The sequence below is a fragment of the Haliotis rufescens genome, unplaced genomic scaffold (assembly GCF_023055435.1).
Source record: "Haliotis rufescens isolate VD_foot unplaced genomic scaffold, xgHalRufe1.0.p SCAF_16, whole genome shotgun sequence".
NCBI classification, from domain to species: domain Eukaryota; kingdom Metazoa; phylum Mollusca; class Gastropoda; order Lepetellida; family Haliotidae; genus Haliotis; species Haliotis rufescens.
This window is the reverse complement of record NW_025963846.1, coordinates 16,536,611-16,552,514: the sequence shown is the minus strand read 5'-3', so window position 1 is coordinate 16,552,514 and position 15,904 is coordinate 16,536,611. Positions and strand designations below refer to the sequence as shown.

General features: G+C 40.9%; 1 protein-coding gene across 3 annotated transcripts in view; it reads right to left on the bottom strand.

The window, feature by feature from the left end:
• Positions 1–11,764: 11,764 nt before the first annotated feature.
• Positions 11,765–15,904, bottom strand: part of LOC124121001 (haloacid dehalogenase-like hydrolase domain-containing 5) — a 38,338-nt gene continuing 34,198 nt past the window's right edge. For all 3 annotated transcript variants that reach the window (XM_048396922.1, XM_046483948.2, XM_046483954.2), the window contains exons 3-9: positions 15,588–15,782; positions 15,284–15,396; positions 14,402–14,535; positions 13,844–14,021; positions 13,560–13,605; positions 13,207–13,349; positions 11,765–12,851 (exon numbers count right to left, since the gene is read on the bottom strand). In XM_048396922.1, coding sequence (XP_048252879.1) covers positions 12,482–12,851; positions 13,207–13,349; positions 13,560–13,605; positions 13,844–14,021; positions 14,402–14,535; positions 15,284–15,396; positions 15,588–15,782 — 1,179 coding nt within the window. In that variant the 3' untranslated portion in view covers positions 11,765–12,481. The remainder of the gene's footprint in view (positions 12,852–13,206; positions 13,350–13,559; positions 13,606–13,843; positions 14,022–14,401; positions 14,536–15,283; positions 15,397–15,587; positions 15,783–15,904) is intronic.

Below are 15,904 nucleotides of genomic sequence, written 5' to 3'. Positions count from 1 at the left end.
CATTTATCTTCGAAGTTCGCGTAAAATTTCATCTTTACCTGAAATGCCATCTTGGACATGGGGTTGGTTTGTGTTTCTCGGTCCTGGGTCTATGTCACCCGATAACAACTGAGAATGTGTCAACAACAACAACGCTGAGACTCGTTATACTGTACAGCACTATAAATATCACCGCGAGTCAATAGCTCACCTCACCCATGGGGTATACAGTCCAACATGGCTGATCTGCCGCGTGCCTCCATGTCTCGTTGTCGCAGATAGTTGGGTCCAAAGTACAAAGATCAAATCAAGTTTAAAATATCGTGCAAAACGGAATAATATTATATGTGTTGGACCTCACTACAAATTATACATACAACAAATTTCATTTACAGTTTGCAATCAATTCGATGAGTGAGTGAAGATCACTATTTCAGTTATATCGCGGCGTGGTCATGTGCAAACGGAATGACAGTGGCATAAACTCAGAGCCAAAAGAAAGTATACATGGGCTTTAAATATGTATAAAAGTTTAAAAACAGAATATCTTTGTTTCAAAGCCATTTTATGTTATAAAGTAACCGCTGGATGTTCGTCGGTTAGACAGGCAATTGTGGCATTCCCAGCATTCAAGATAAAATCAGAACTTAAACACACGTGGGGTAAGGTGAGGTGAAATTGGGTTTAACGTCGCGTCCAAGATTATTGCACTTATATAGCGACGTGCATGTACGTGTGTGTTTGTGTGGCTGCTTGTCCTAGTCCGGACTGATGCCGATTTATAGTGCTAGCACACTGAGATACCATGCCGCAGTTTAACATGAATACCCCACTCAGACACAGTATACTGACTCCGAGCCGACCAGTCCTTGTTTTAGCCCTTTAATGCCGAGCGCCAGACAGGGTAACAACAAATACCATCTTTTAACGTCTTTTGGTATGTCGCGGCCGGGGATCGAACCCCGGACCTTCCGCTCTCCGGGCGGACGCTCTACCACTAGACCCCGGAGGCGGTCACGTGGGGTAAGAAAAGTTGACATTTCGCGAATATGTGAACTGGAAATCAATGTCATTAAGCATTTAATCTTTATCTAATGAATCAATCTAAGCACTAATAATGTATGTGAGCCCCCGCTGCATACATACACGGAATAACACGTCTCCTCGTGGATGACGCGTCAAACGTCGGAAGACGTGATTTGGTAATGGCTGCCAATCTTCTCAAAGCGCTTCTTCCAGCTCCTGTCTGTTCTGTGGAACGTGAGGACAACAACGAATTCGTCTGCCAAGTTAATCCAACAGATGTTCTATCGGATTCCTAGCCAGGGAACATGAAGGCCCGGGAAAAACACTGTCGATGTTCTGATTTAGAAAATCTTGTGTCGCTCTGGTACTAAAGGGTCTGGCGTTATCGTACTCATGAATTATCCCCTGTGGCTGGTTCTGTACGAGTGGTCTGGTACGACTGGTTGCAAAACTTGATGCCTGTACATGGGCGGATACAGCTTTTTTTAAAAGGGGGGGTGCACAATTAAGATCTATTTATTGTCTTTGGTGGTAATATATACAGAAATAAAGATTTTTTTCGAAAAAAAAGGGGGGTGTGCTCTGTATTCGCCCATGCTGTACTCATTGGCATCCATATTGCCCTGATTTATCACTGAGCGCGTCTTCTCGTTGCCACAAATGCCGCCCCTAAGCATGACGCTTCCGCCGCCGTAGGGATGAGTTCTCGAACGCTGGTGCCAAACGTTCTCCTCGATGTCTGTAAACTCTCTGTCTGACGACATTACGATATAAACAAATCGACTTTCGTTGGGGAAGATAACTCTTTGCCATATTTGAACTTCCCATCCACGGACTTGTCTTGCCCAGCGTAGTCTGGCACGTCTATGCTGTGGAGTCAAAGCCATGCCTCGGAACGGACAATACGAGTGCTGGTCAAAATGTTCTAAGTCTGACTAACTTTCAGCTATTGGCCATAACAAAGTGAACTAGTCAATGTAGTACATTGTTAGGGTAGTTCATTGCAAGTGCATTTGGTCTGTTGAGGCCGTTTGTATATTAATGACAGCCAATTGAACGTGATAGTGGTCCAAATGGACACGAATACAGAGCAGTCATCAAGTTTTTTACTATAATTTCCTGACCGCATGTCACAAGTGTATGGGGATGTGTGCCCTAGCTATTCCACTGTTAAATGTTGGACAGCTATGTTTAAAGGCTGGGTGAACAAGCCTTGGTGATGACCCTAGGTCTGGACGTCACTCACCTTCCTTTAATGAAGATTCAATCAAGGAGATAGAAGAAACATATACTGTCAGATAGACGTATTACCATCACTGATCTTGAGCAAGATCCATTGAAACTGTTTTTCATGAACATGTACAGATGAATAAGATATCTGCTCGTTGGGTGCCAAAGTTTCTAAATGCTGATCTTAAGGAAATAAGAACAGACATTGCCTGAGAAGATTTTGAGCTAATTGAGGAGGATTTCGTCAAATTCAAAAAGAGATTCGTAACAAGTGATGAAACATGGGTCTACCACTATGATCCCGAGTCACAGAGTCAATCCTTGGAATGGCACCATTCCACTTCTCCGGCAACAACAAAATTCAAGTCTTCAAGATCAGTGAAGAAAGTCATGGCCACTGTATTCTGCGATGCAAAGGGTGTGGTCCTTGTTGATTACTTAGAAAATCAAAAGCCGATTACCGGTGCCTACTTGGCTGATTTGCTTCATCGCCTGAGAGATTCTATCAAAGACAAGCGGCGAGGAATGCTGACTGCTGGATGTGTACTACTTCATGGCAATGCCTCTTCTCACACCTCTCGACTTGCAAAGGTTGCTGTGCGACGATATGGGTTTGAAGAGCTTCCTCATCTTCCATACTCGCCAGACCTGGCACCCAGTGATTTCCACATATATCAAGACAGTTGTGTTAATGTCAAGGGAACAGTAAAGTGGAATGTGACAAGAGCTGTACCAAAACGAAAGTCTGTGTTATATGGAAACAAGGAACACTCATACAATCAACATTGAACAGAACTGTTACGACGTAAATTGTAATAAAAAGGTAAATTGTAATACTTGCAGCAAATTGTAATAATTTTGACGTAAATTGTAATAACAACGTAAATTGTAATAAAATTTGACGTAAATTGTAATACGCAAATTGTAATAAAAATTGACGTAAATTGTAATAATCTCAACTTGCGGCAAAATGTAATAACTTTTTACGTAAATTGTAATAACCTTTTAAGTTTAGTGTCAAAGGCGTTAAATGACTAGAACCTATCCTTGTCAGGGTTGTTACAGGGTTTATCGTACAATCGTCATTAAAGTATGGGTGTGGGGGAGGATTGAGGTCGTTATCGTACATTGTTGTATAATTATATGTATATATCAACGCATTGGAATTTCATTTCTATGGTTGTCCAGAAGAGGATTAATTACTAGAATGAACTTAGTTTTCTTATTTATTTGAGAAAAACTCTGTGTGTTTTGTATTATATTTTGACGAAGAATTCAAATACAACAAATGAGTGACAGATCTCCTGTGTGCAATGTCAAATGAAAAAAACCCAGTAGTCAGCAAATGCAGCATAGATTTCCCATCCATGGGAAAGGAGAATACTTAATACATAACATTATATACAATGTTTTATTGATATCAAAAGAGGGGCGAGGATATTCTTTACCTACATTGCATATACTATTAGATATTGTGTATTCTCGATCTCTCTGAACTTCTCACAGATAAAGAAATAATAATAAATAAATGCAAACCATGTTAACTTATGCAATATTTGTAGCAATGTATGATTAACATATGGATCATTAATATAACATAAAATATTTCCTTTCATAGGAAGAAGTATATTTAATGAAATAAATGAATAAATGTAACCGGCTGGATTCCTTTCATATGTCATGAAGAACTAACATCAACTTATGCTGGGAAAATAACTCCTTGCCCCAACAACAAAAACAGAATCCATCATGATAACGGCACGAAAACATAATTCACAAGCATACACAAATTTAATCCGGTATCTTCGGGCATGTCTTGTTGAGTTTCAAAGAGCATCAGAATGTATAATCAATTTGTTGCAATCAATTATTGCTGAAATAAAACTGTTTTGATCAAAATTGAAAGGATGGAAAATCTATAATGAAAAGGGTTTTGTCAATAACGTAAATATTCTCTTTGACCTTATACGAAGAGTATTCTAAGATCATTAAACTCGGCAATCGTTGGTGGATTGCGCCAAGCAACCTTGATACAAAATTTGGTACCTCACGTATAATGCGGTACATAATTTTCGAAACAGATAATTACGTTTTTCATAAGTTATCACTAATTTGTGACATATATACGGACAAAAATTACCTCAGAGGATAATCTTCTCTGGGGGTTTAAGAGGATTAAAATAATCCCAGCTAACATCAAGCACTGTAATAAAATATTGAAATTATAGCATACCTTCTTAACATTCTAATGAAAAGAATAGTGACTAACTAAGAAACCAAATTATATTTATCTCCGATACTATGCCCTCATCAGTATAGACACACACACATACATACACACAAACACACATATACACACCAACACACACACATACATACAAACACATACACACATAGGTATGTATGTATGTATGTGTGTGTTTGTGTATGTATGTATGTATGTATGTATGTATGTATGTATGTATGTATGTATGTGTGTGTTTGTGTATGTATGTATGTATGTATGTATGTATGTATGTATGTATGTATGTATGTATGCATGCATGCATGTATGTATGTGTGTGTTTGTGTATGTATGTATGTATGTATGTATGTATGTATGTATGTATGTATGTATGCATGCATGCATGTATGTATGTGTGTGTTTGTGTATGTATGTATGTATGTATGTATGTATGTATGTATGTATGTATGTGTGTGTGTGTGTGTGTGTGTGTATGTGTGTGTGTGTGTGTGTGTATGTATGTATGTATGTATGTATGTATGTATGTATGTATGTATGTGTGTGTATGTATGCATGTATGTATGTGTGTGTTTGTGTATGTATGCATGCATGTATGTATGTATGTATGTATGTATGTATGTATGTATGTATGCATGCATGCATGTATGTATGTGTGTGTTTGTGTATGTATGTATGTATGTATGTATGTATGTATGTATGTATGTATGTATGTATGTATGTATGTATGTATGTATGTGTGTGTGTGTGTGTGTGTGTGTATGTGTGTGTGTGTGTGTGTGTATGTATGTATGTATGTATGTATGTATGTATGTATGTGTGTGTATGTATGTATGTATGTATGTGTGTGTGTGTGTGTGTGTGTGTGTGTGTGTGTGTGTGTGTGTGTGTGTGTGTGTGTGTGTGTGTGTGTGTGTGTGTGTGTGTGTGTGTGTGTATGTATGTATGTATGTGTGTGTGTGTATGTATGTATGTGTGTGTATGTATGTATGTATGCGCGCATGTAGGTGTGTATGTAATGACAGTAAATGTGAGCTCTATGTCATTGGTATCACATATATGACTGCACTTCTACATACTCTAGATGACAGTATCATGTACGTAGATGAAAGTATGTAAGTGGACGATAGTATCTAGATGGCATACTATCATCTACGTAGAAGATACTATCATATACGTAGATGAAAGTATCTTCTACGTAGATGATAGTATCTTCTACGTAGATAGGGGGCACGGGTGGCCCAGTCGTCTAAGGCGCCGCGATTCGCTGTGCAGAGTTGCGTCCCCTGGACACGCCAGAAACCTATGATTGTGGGTTCGAATCCCGGTTCGCCCCAATTATGTTTCTAGGTTTGTCAGCACCATACCCGAAGTGGTAAACGTCTGAGACCTGCATCACTTCGGGCTTTCCTCCCACATTAAGCTGACACGCCGTGATATAACTGGAATAATGTTAAAAGCGGCGTTAAACCCAACTCACTCACTCACTCAATTCTACGTAGATGATAGTATTTTCTACGCAGATGGTAGTATCTTCTACGTAGATGATAGCATGCCACAAACATCACATCACTTCCAATAAATGTCTTCCACTATGTTGACACCACCCTTTAATGACGATTGTACGATAAAGCCTATACCAACCATCCCTAACTTAACAGTTTTGTACGTTTGTCATCATACACAGTATTTCTCGAATTGTACATGTGAAACACAAGCTCAACTGACAAAGATCATTTCTAGTCAATTGGCGTCTTGGACACTACGGTAGTAAGGTTATTACAATTTACGTAAGAATTTATTACATTTTACCGCAAGTAGAGATTATTACAATTTACGTCAATTTTTATTACAATTTGCGTATTACAATTTACGTCAAATATTATTACAATTTACGTTGTTGTTACAATTTACGTCAAAATTATTACAATTTGCTGCAAGTATTACAATTTACCTTTTTATTACAATTTACGTCGTAACAAGCACAACACCCGATCTGAGTAATACAAGTACATTCAACAGCTGTCATTGAAATTCCTACCATATAATGAAAGTGAGTAATTTTCTGCAAATTACATTCCTCTCTATTCAGTATGATTCACATCAACAGTGATTGTGTTGTCATTATTTACAAGTATAGTCCATCAAGTATCAGAACACACCAAAGCACTTTATTGTTGGGTATTTAGACCAGGTAAAACATGCAAACATACTCATGTAACAAAAGGGGACGATTTTACTGCATCCTCATCGATTTCTCCAAAGCCTTTGACACACTGTGACATATAATGTTATATCAGAATCACACTATGCAGGTGTGATATCTGGCTAGTTTTGTAATGTTATTTCATATACGCACACACGCACACACGCACACACGCACGCGCGCACACACACACATCCCACAAGGTATCAGTGACACAACCTTAAATAAAAGCGCAAAAGGGTCTTTACTGATGGCTCATATGGGGTTAGTAGGTCTCCCATTTAAATGGTCAATCTCACTTTGAGGAATAACAAACAATATTAGTTATGTCTTTAGTTGCCGTATACGGTGTCATATTAGGTTAGCAGGAAAAATTTGGTCGAGGTGTGTTGTTTTCATTTGCGGATTAGCTACGAATTCTATCCATTTTAGCTATAATAACGGTAACGTTATTTTTCGGAGCATTGTCATTTGCAGAAGCACAATGTCTGTTCAACTGCTCTGCTTCTTAGACTACTCTATTATTTTATTAATAAAGTCACGAACGTGATTTCTTTGAAAAATAATGTCCTTGCACATTACAATGAATGATAGAAAAACACAAAATTGTGTTGAATAACGAATATCTGTACCAGAATCTGCATGTGAAATATGTTAGGTGGTTACTGGAAAATTCAAGATGGCTGATACTGACGGTATACGTTTCGTATTTTGTCAGTATCAGCCATCTTGTAACTGATGGTGTAAGGGCACACGCCTGTATTCCTGTTTCAGCCGTAAAATCGAATCTGCGATCTCATTTCTTGACCATCGCGCATTTTGAGCTTGAAGGGACAAATAAAACATGGCTGGACGCCCGACTAGGTATTCCAAACATTTCATCACAAGAAGATATTGGCCACAACCCTTATATTCCTCTACGCGTCAGCCCAACAGGCATATCTAGTTTCTCAGTTACACAGAAAAATATCTCCATTTTTGTAGGCTACAGACATTTTTATGACCAAACTTTATGACCAACACTTAATATCTGCTTTACAGTCTGCGTCTAAAAAAATGTTGTCACCTGCTGATCTCTGAGAATTCTTCACATCAAGTGTTCGCCACAGAAAGGCTCAGTCACCTTGAACCACCATTGATGCCCAGCTGTTCTTCCCACCTAATTTTATTTTTGCTTACATGGTACAAGTTTGTCTTTTGGCAAACACAACACAAACTGGACTGTTGATTTCGACACCAAGGAAAGTTACTCTATGGTCCCGTCCCTCCACTTTACTCCAGTTAATGTTGACAAATCTACGCAGGATTCACCTTTACTCACAGCGCCAAAGTTCTTGAACATTAATCAACATCATCACACACAATCAGAAAATCATCTGAATGTGCAATCATTCATATCCACAACGTGTGAAGGAGTTTGGCAATGGGAAGGTAAAGGGGGGTAACTCTAAAGTAAAATACATGGAACGCGACCTGAGAGGAGGAATTGTAAAAGCGGCAGTAAAATAACCAATTTCAATTACCCGACGAATCAGATTCCAGTGGGCGTAAAAGACAAAATAGCGATAAATAAAATAGGAATGGATCACTGTAAATCACCAGTTGTTCAAGTAATTAATTAAGTAATCAATTGTTAAAACAGTTCTGTAATCCGTGAACACTTTGAGCTGAGGACAAAATCACAATTACATGAACATATTTGATGTCATCAGAAGAAGAAACGGAGCTTGGAAAAGGAACATATATCTATATGTTAGGCCACGCTCCTAGGTTCACGTAGACCAAATGCCATTTCAAACAAAAATTGTCAGTATAAAGGCCGTAAATAGCTTTATAATTATGGCGGCCATATTGAAAATTGGACTCAAACTTCTTGGAACAAAGTCATGTGTAATCATTGGTTGGAACAATTACGTAAAGTTTCAAATTCATTGGTGCAGTGGTCTTTTAGGAGAAGAAAATGTACGACGGGCAATCAGACAACGTGACATAAGCCCGCCTGACTTTCAGTCAATGCCCTTTCTGTGGTTCAATGTTTGCTATCGGTTTGGGGCAATATTCAATGTTGTCCTGATATTTCTAGCTTCTCTCTTCAGTTTCCTGCCCCAATAGATGTTATACTTCGAATGAACACGTGTGATAGTCGAAAAACTCGAACCATGTCGAAAACGTCCCCATGTCCCTTCTGGGCCGTCGTAGTTTTATCTGTTTGAAACGGACGTTAAATCTATCAACACTGTGCGTGTGAGGCTCATGAATGTCGACGTTGGCGAGCTCATCTGCTGTCTTGCATGATATTTCCACCAGGAATGAGTCAAGAAGTTTTTAAAAGGCGCATAGAGAGGAAAGTACTTTGATCACAATTTGAAAAAAATAATTAACTGTATCTTCCCATGCTTTCGTACTGAATTTATTCAGTTGCAATTTTGTTTCTTAAATACGCGTTAAGTTTGGAGAAATGATAAGAAGCTTGGATATTTACATCATCCTGTACAGCCGATTGACCATTTGTTTCCTTCTACTATTCCTAGATCAGTTATCGGAAACAATGGTGGATAAATTGTTTGTTCATATTAGAAATACAGTGCCATTTATCATAAGATCAATTTTTTAGTCAGCTTTGAGAAAACGCTATATATTGCACACTGCCCTTAACTATACTCCCACGCAAAAGAAACGCAAGTGCTTTTAAGCAAATAGGTAACAAACACGGAACCATAAATTGATACGAGTTTTAGCATGTAGTGAAGCCTAATTGTGTTATCAATATTTTTGGTTGCATTTTGGAAGCCCCGAGTAATAACGCAACATAAAAAACGAATCGCCAAAACGCACCATTTCAATGAATATGTGGGTATCATGCACCCATTTCTCGCGAAATCGAAAATGCACGAACTGTCACGAACTGTAGTGGGTATAAAACTGTGGCCGATTCTTGGACCTACCTCTCCTTGGTCAACAATGCCACGCCTAACTCATATTCAGAGAAAACAGGCTATCGGACGTTTGGAAGCTGGAGACTCTGTCCAAGATCTTGCCCGTCATTTCAACGTTAACATAACCACAATTAACCGTCTCCTGCATCGATACAATGCTACACAGACAACAGATGACCTTCCTCGGAGCGGTCCTCCTAGGGTCACCACACCTCGACAAGATCGGCAAATTACCCGTCAACACCAGAGACATCCGTTCCTAACTGCAAGTGAACGTGCTCGACAGACCATAGGAACACATAATCGACACATTAGCCGGGACACTGTGATCCGACGTCTCCGTTCCAACAACCTCAGATGTCGCCGACCAGCAGGGCGTCCTGTTCTCAAACCACGGCATCGACAAGCACGACTTCAGTGGGCACAGGGTCATCACAATTGGCGTCATCGTGAGTGGAGGCGTGTCATCTTCTCTGATGAAAGTCGCTTTTGTGTCTCCCATGCAGACGGAAGAGTCAGAATTTGGCGGCGTCGAGGTGATCGTTTCGCTGAAAGAAACGTTGTAGAAAGGGATCCATGGGGTGGACCTAGCGTCAACTGCCGATGAACTACGCACAGCTGCTCTGGATGTGTGCAGGAGGATCCCTAGGGCCTTCAAAAATCGTCTGATCCACTCAATGTACAGGAGATGTGTAATGCTAATGGTGGTCACACCAGGTATTGACTGACGTTTTGGTTTTTGACCCGAAACTGTGTAAGCCCTTAACATTTGAAAAAAACAATTTTGTCATCTGCCTTTTAATCCATTAAACTGTCTTCAGTCAAATTTTTGTCAATCTTGCCCTATTAGAATTACTTGTCTTTACTGTTGAAAATAAATAACATGTAAACTGCATACTCTACTTGCGTTTCTTTTGCGTGTGAGTATACATACTTGCTGATGACGTTATTACATCCATATTTTCTGTAGTTAGTAATACGAACATAAAGCCTTAGATGAAGTGCCATGTATTTGTCTTACCATGCTTCTCAGCATAGGGTTAGTAACTATAGCAACCTGACAATATGTATGCACGTGATGATTCCGGGTTAGAATATGTCCCCAGCACTGTATTACTGGTCGTAAGGGGCGATTTAATGGATGGGGTGGTGACATTGCGTGTCACAGGCTGATCCAGAGTGGGGTCCCCTTCCCTCCCCTTTTGAAAACCAAATGTAGTATGTTGTAGGCAGTAATTGTATCGGAGATTATCTGAAAGTTATCTATAATTTGGATCTCTCCTTTTAAAAATGCTGGATCCGAACGTGTGTGTCAACGTAACCTGACGACGTGGATCGTTGCTCACAATATCGATCACTGGATTGTCTGGTCCAGACTCGGTTATTTACAGGCCGGCGTCATGTAACTGAAACAAAGCTGAGTGCGGCGTTACACACACACACACACAGAGCTTCAACTACCATCGTTTATCTTTCTCTCAATACATCTCACACGTAGGGGTCACAGATGAGAAAGTCCGCAGTGTCCAATACGGGATCAGGTGGTCACAACGTGTGTCCATGTTGATTGAAAAGCATTGTACCCTACTGGCTCAGATTCTTACTGGGGGCACGGGTGGCCCAGTCGTCTAAGGCGCCGCGATTCGCTGTGCAGAGTTGCGTCCCTTGGGCACGCCAGAAACCTATGATTGTGGGTTCGAATCCCGGTTCGCCCCAATTATGTTTCTAGGTTTGTCAGCACCATACCCGTGCTCGTGGGTTTCACCGAAGTGGTAAACGTCTGAGACTTCGGGCTTCACTTCGGGCTTTCCTCCCACATTAAGCTGACACGCCGCGATATAACTGGAATACTGTTAAAAGCGGCGTTAAACCCAACTCACTCACTCACTCACTCAGATTCTTACTCATGACAACGTATTTGCCGGACCTGCACACGATTATCAGGCCGTCGGTGATGAAGCATTGCAGCATCGGCAACTATTAGTCAAACACAGAGCGTTCTGGTTTCCACTCATCATACAGGTATCTCTGAGATAAAAATAAGAAAATAAATCACATCTTTCCGAGGCAAGGAATTCCAGTGGAAATATGACTTTGATAGTCAGAATCGTAATGAATGACGTAATCACCACATAAGGACATTTATAAGTGACGTGTATTTATTCATGTAAGAAAAGGTTGTACAAAATATAATCACCATCGATATGTACACTGCCCTATGACAAAGGTATTTGCGTTCATATTTGACAACAGTCGACACATTTACTCCCATAACTACAACACAAACCATTCGTAATTATCTGAACCGCGAAATTAGTACGGACATATTCTCACATTTACCCATTGACGAAAACAGTGTACAACAATACACTTCCGCACCCACTGACATCTACAACACTTTTATACACTGATGCACGCTTAAATAAGTCACGTGATAACCGGTATCCAGTATGGATTGTCGTATTGACAGTCAGATGTCGCACAGCGACCTCCGATATCAGTTTTCCTCAGACTGAGACAGTCCACAGGTCGCGTCACAGTCTCGTCTTCACTCCGTGAATGTGCGAGAACATGACCTGGTGACGAGCACGTCATGGCAAAGACTAGGCAACAATAACATCTACAAAGTCCATAAACATCGGTCAGCTTCTTTCGCAGCAGCACTAATCTCTTATCACAGTGTAGCCTGGAGGCAATTTGCATATGATTTCTTTCCGTGTATATACGGGCGCCGTGACAGAGTCCCTCACAAACTGTGCTTCCAGGATGTGGAATGGCTGGCTGGAGGTCGGCGAGATTTCCGAAGTTTTACGTTCACAATCAGAATCTTCCTTCCGGATTAATGTCGTAACAATGTTCACATCATGCCGTTATGCAGTTTTCAACCTCCAGTATGTGCTGGATACCGACATCGACATCTTGAACAAACTTGGAGGGCTGAGACAGATGAGGTTCGTTGTTGATGTCGCGGTGACCGTGGTACGTCTTCTCGTTGTCGTCGTCGTCCTTCTCAGTCACTTCCGGCTTGTGCTGGTATACACCGGTTCCAACGAGTAAACTGTGGCATCTCTCGACCGTCTGTTCGTGCAGGTCGGCGTTTGACGGAATGTGCCGAGAGGAAGGAAGCCCTTGTTGCGTTGTCACATCGTTGCCGTTCTTCTTGTTGTTCCACACCTTCTGAAGGTAGCGGTCGTACAGGTTGGCACCGTAGATATCAACGTTAGGGTTGTCGCTGGAAGATAATGGTAACGTGATGAATTCAGAACATATTTCATTCGTCAGTTAGTTTAATGAGTAGGAGTTAAATGAGTAGCGGTTTAATCATTGAGTTAGCGATTGATTTAAAGTTAAATTTATAATTTGACGTTGCAATATTTCAACCATAGAGATGACGGCACGTAAACTTAATGTGGGAGGAAATTGATGCAGGTCGCTGACGGATTCCGGGTTACTCCAACCAACAACCTTTAGCCTGCATGTCCATTATTTATACAATTAGAGCTTCAAAGGCTACGATTACTTTCCCTAAAGGAGGAAATAATAGTTTGTTTCCATCATTTTCGAAATAATGTCAATATATTCCTTACCCAATGAAATAGAGGCGTTTGATAGGTTTCCTTATGCCCATGGTCTTGGCTACTTTGCTGATAGTGTGTTCGGCGAACCTGTACGTGATCTCGCACGGCTTGCCTACCAGGGTTGAATACTCCAAATCCTTCCCGGTGATCTTCTGTAAACGGAGAAAGGAATGTTTAGAGATAATTGACAGTACACACTATATACAAATCGATATGAAAACGACACCGATTACCGCCTACATTCCAAGACACTGCAACGACAAAACTTCTTTATTTAACGTGTAACATGGAGCGTGCGCTCATTTACATCTTTCGTACTCGTGTTAAAATTTGATGAACACATATTCTGAACTGGAACTTACTCTGTATAAAGCTTCAAGACAAACAAGGAAAGCTCCGTGTCCGAACCTGAAACATCAAAACGGTAAATGTAAGTACTGTCCATTACACTAATAGAGGGGTCGGGTGTCACTCTAGTTTCGTATTCATGGGATTTCAGAACTGAGGCTCGGGAAAAGTGACTGTCTTAAACATTTAGATCAACACCTTTGACTGCTAATTCGAGAGAGGGTGTGGGAGAGTTTTTAGTTTGTTGTTTAGCGTCGCAATATTCCAGCAAGAGGTCTCAAGTATCTAGATCGCCTACCTGGGAATGCAGGCTTCCGCCATGAATTGAAGGTCCATGTTGCACGCAATCACCGGAAGTTGGGGCACACGTTTAGGGTCTGCGGGGGCCTTGGTGGGTTTACCCTCCGTCAACAGCAGGTCCATCAACAGTTGGAGGTTTGCCTCCCAATGCGTGGGCTCGGCCAACAGCAGAACGGCTGCAAGACACATCAAAGGGTTTAGTTCGGTGGGTAGGCTTTTAGTAATGTACCGAAGATAACACGACAGGAGACACCAAGATTTAGTTTTACGAAAATGGAAGTAAACGCTTCAACCACAAGGCTCCATCACCCGGTGCCCTAACATTAAACACTTTAGTTGTATATTGCGTTCTTGTGTGATCTAGCAAACTCGTTAATATTGACAAGTATTTCCTGTCTGATCTATCAGTTAATTGTTACCGGGAAGAAAAATACAATCCTAGGCCCGTTTCATAAAGCGGTTTTAAATAGAAATAAAGATCAGATGAATATTATTTTATTGTACCGACCTGTACGTACACATACATGAGGTAAAAACACTGCGAGTTACTCCTTACCTTCGATTTTGGGAAAGTCGTTGTTTTCCTTGTAGCCCCTGGCAACGACCTTTCTGTTTTCGTGGTCAACCATGTCCAACAAGGGATAGGCCTCCTTCACATCATCCAGCGTGCACAGGTTTGAGAAGCCAAGACTTTTTCAGGTTAAAGATCATAGAGTATTAACGAGGTGACCATGCAGTTTGAGCAATAACATGAACTATCGTAAAATAATGATCTCAGCGGATTTTGTAGGATGTACACTCAGCCAGTGCATTATGGCGCTTTGAGCACATTGTGCGGAAATTCTAATTGCAACACCGCATCTAATTAATTCTAGTGGAGTGAGGTGAATTTGGGGTTTAACGTCGCGTTCAAGATCGTTTCACTTCCGTAGCGACGTTCATGCGACTGTGAGTGGCTGCTTGGACTGGTCCAGACTGTAGCCGGTTTTATAGTGCTTGCCCACTGACCTACCATGCTGCAGTTAAACATGGACATCCCACTCAAACACACTACACTGATTCCAAGCGGACCTGTTTTTGTTTTAGCCCCTTTAAACAGTAGATTATTTAATGTCTTTTAGTATGACGTCACCGGGGACCGATCTTCCGCTCTCTGGGCAGACGCTATTCACTAGACCACTGGAATTAATGCCATATGTAAAACCGGTATAATGCCTTTGTAGTTATTACGTTTCGAATTACACAATATTTTAACAATGTGGGGCTGCCAAATAACCCGAGCCGAGCTCCCCTTTAACATGTTTCCGCCTTGTGCAAGAAAAAGAGTTAACTTAGCAGATACCACACACTAATTAAGTTTGTACAAACACGTATTGGTTGTGTGTGCTCTCTTAATAGTATTCTGGAAGCAGTCGTGATATGTTACAATGAAGGATACTCTTTGGCAATCTCCAGCCTGTGTTCCTGGCCAATCACCAGCACGTGCTGATCGTGGAATTGGCGCAACAGCTTCACGGGAGTCGGCGCGTGAATCACCTGGTCACATGACACCTGCAACAGACGACCATTTGTGTTGTAGTTATGGCGTGGTGGAAAACAACATTTACTGTAACGCTATTCCACTTTAATATCGGTTCAAATGACTTGTCCTTTACGATGCAATTCTGATCTACAGTATAACTATCGTGAGAGAAACTCTAAAACCAAGAATTTAATTTACATGGCCGCAATGTGTCACTTACTTCTAAGTTGAACCATCCTGCGATCTGCTTCGCCTTATCATGGGTCCTATTGCAAGCGTTTGTGACGAACGCGCATGGCACGCGCAGCTGTCCATCGGCGTCCTTCAACTTGTCAATGGCCTTGACTGCAGGTGCGAGGGCGGCGCTGCCTCGAGCCAACACCCCGTCCACGTCAAACAAGATGCCAAAGTCCGGCTGAAAGAAAGTTTGCACGTGTTAGTAACGAAGGGAAATGTCTTGAATTATCTTCATAAAACTAAACTAGTCCGGTTCTTGGATTGCGAACTTACTTAAATTAGAACACTGTACACACAATA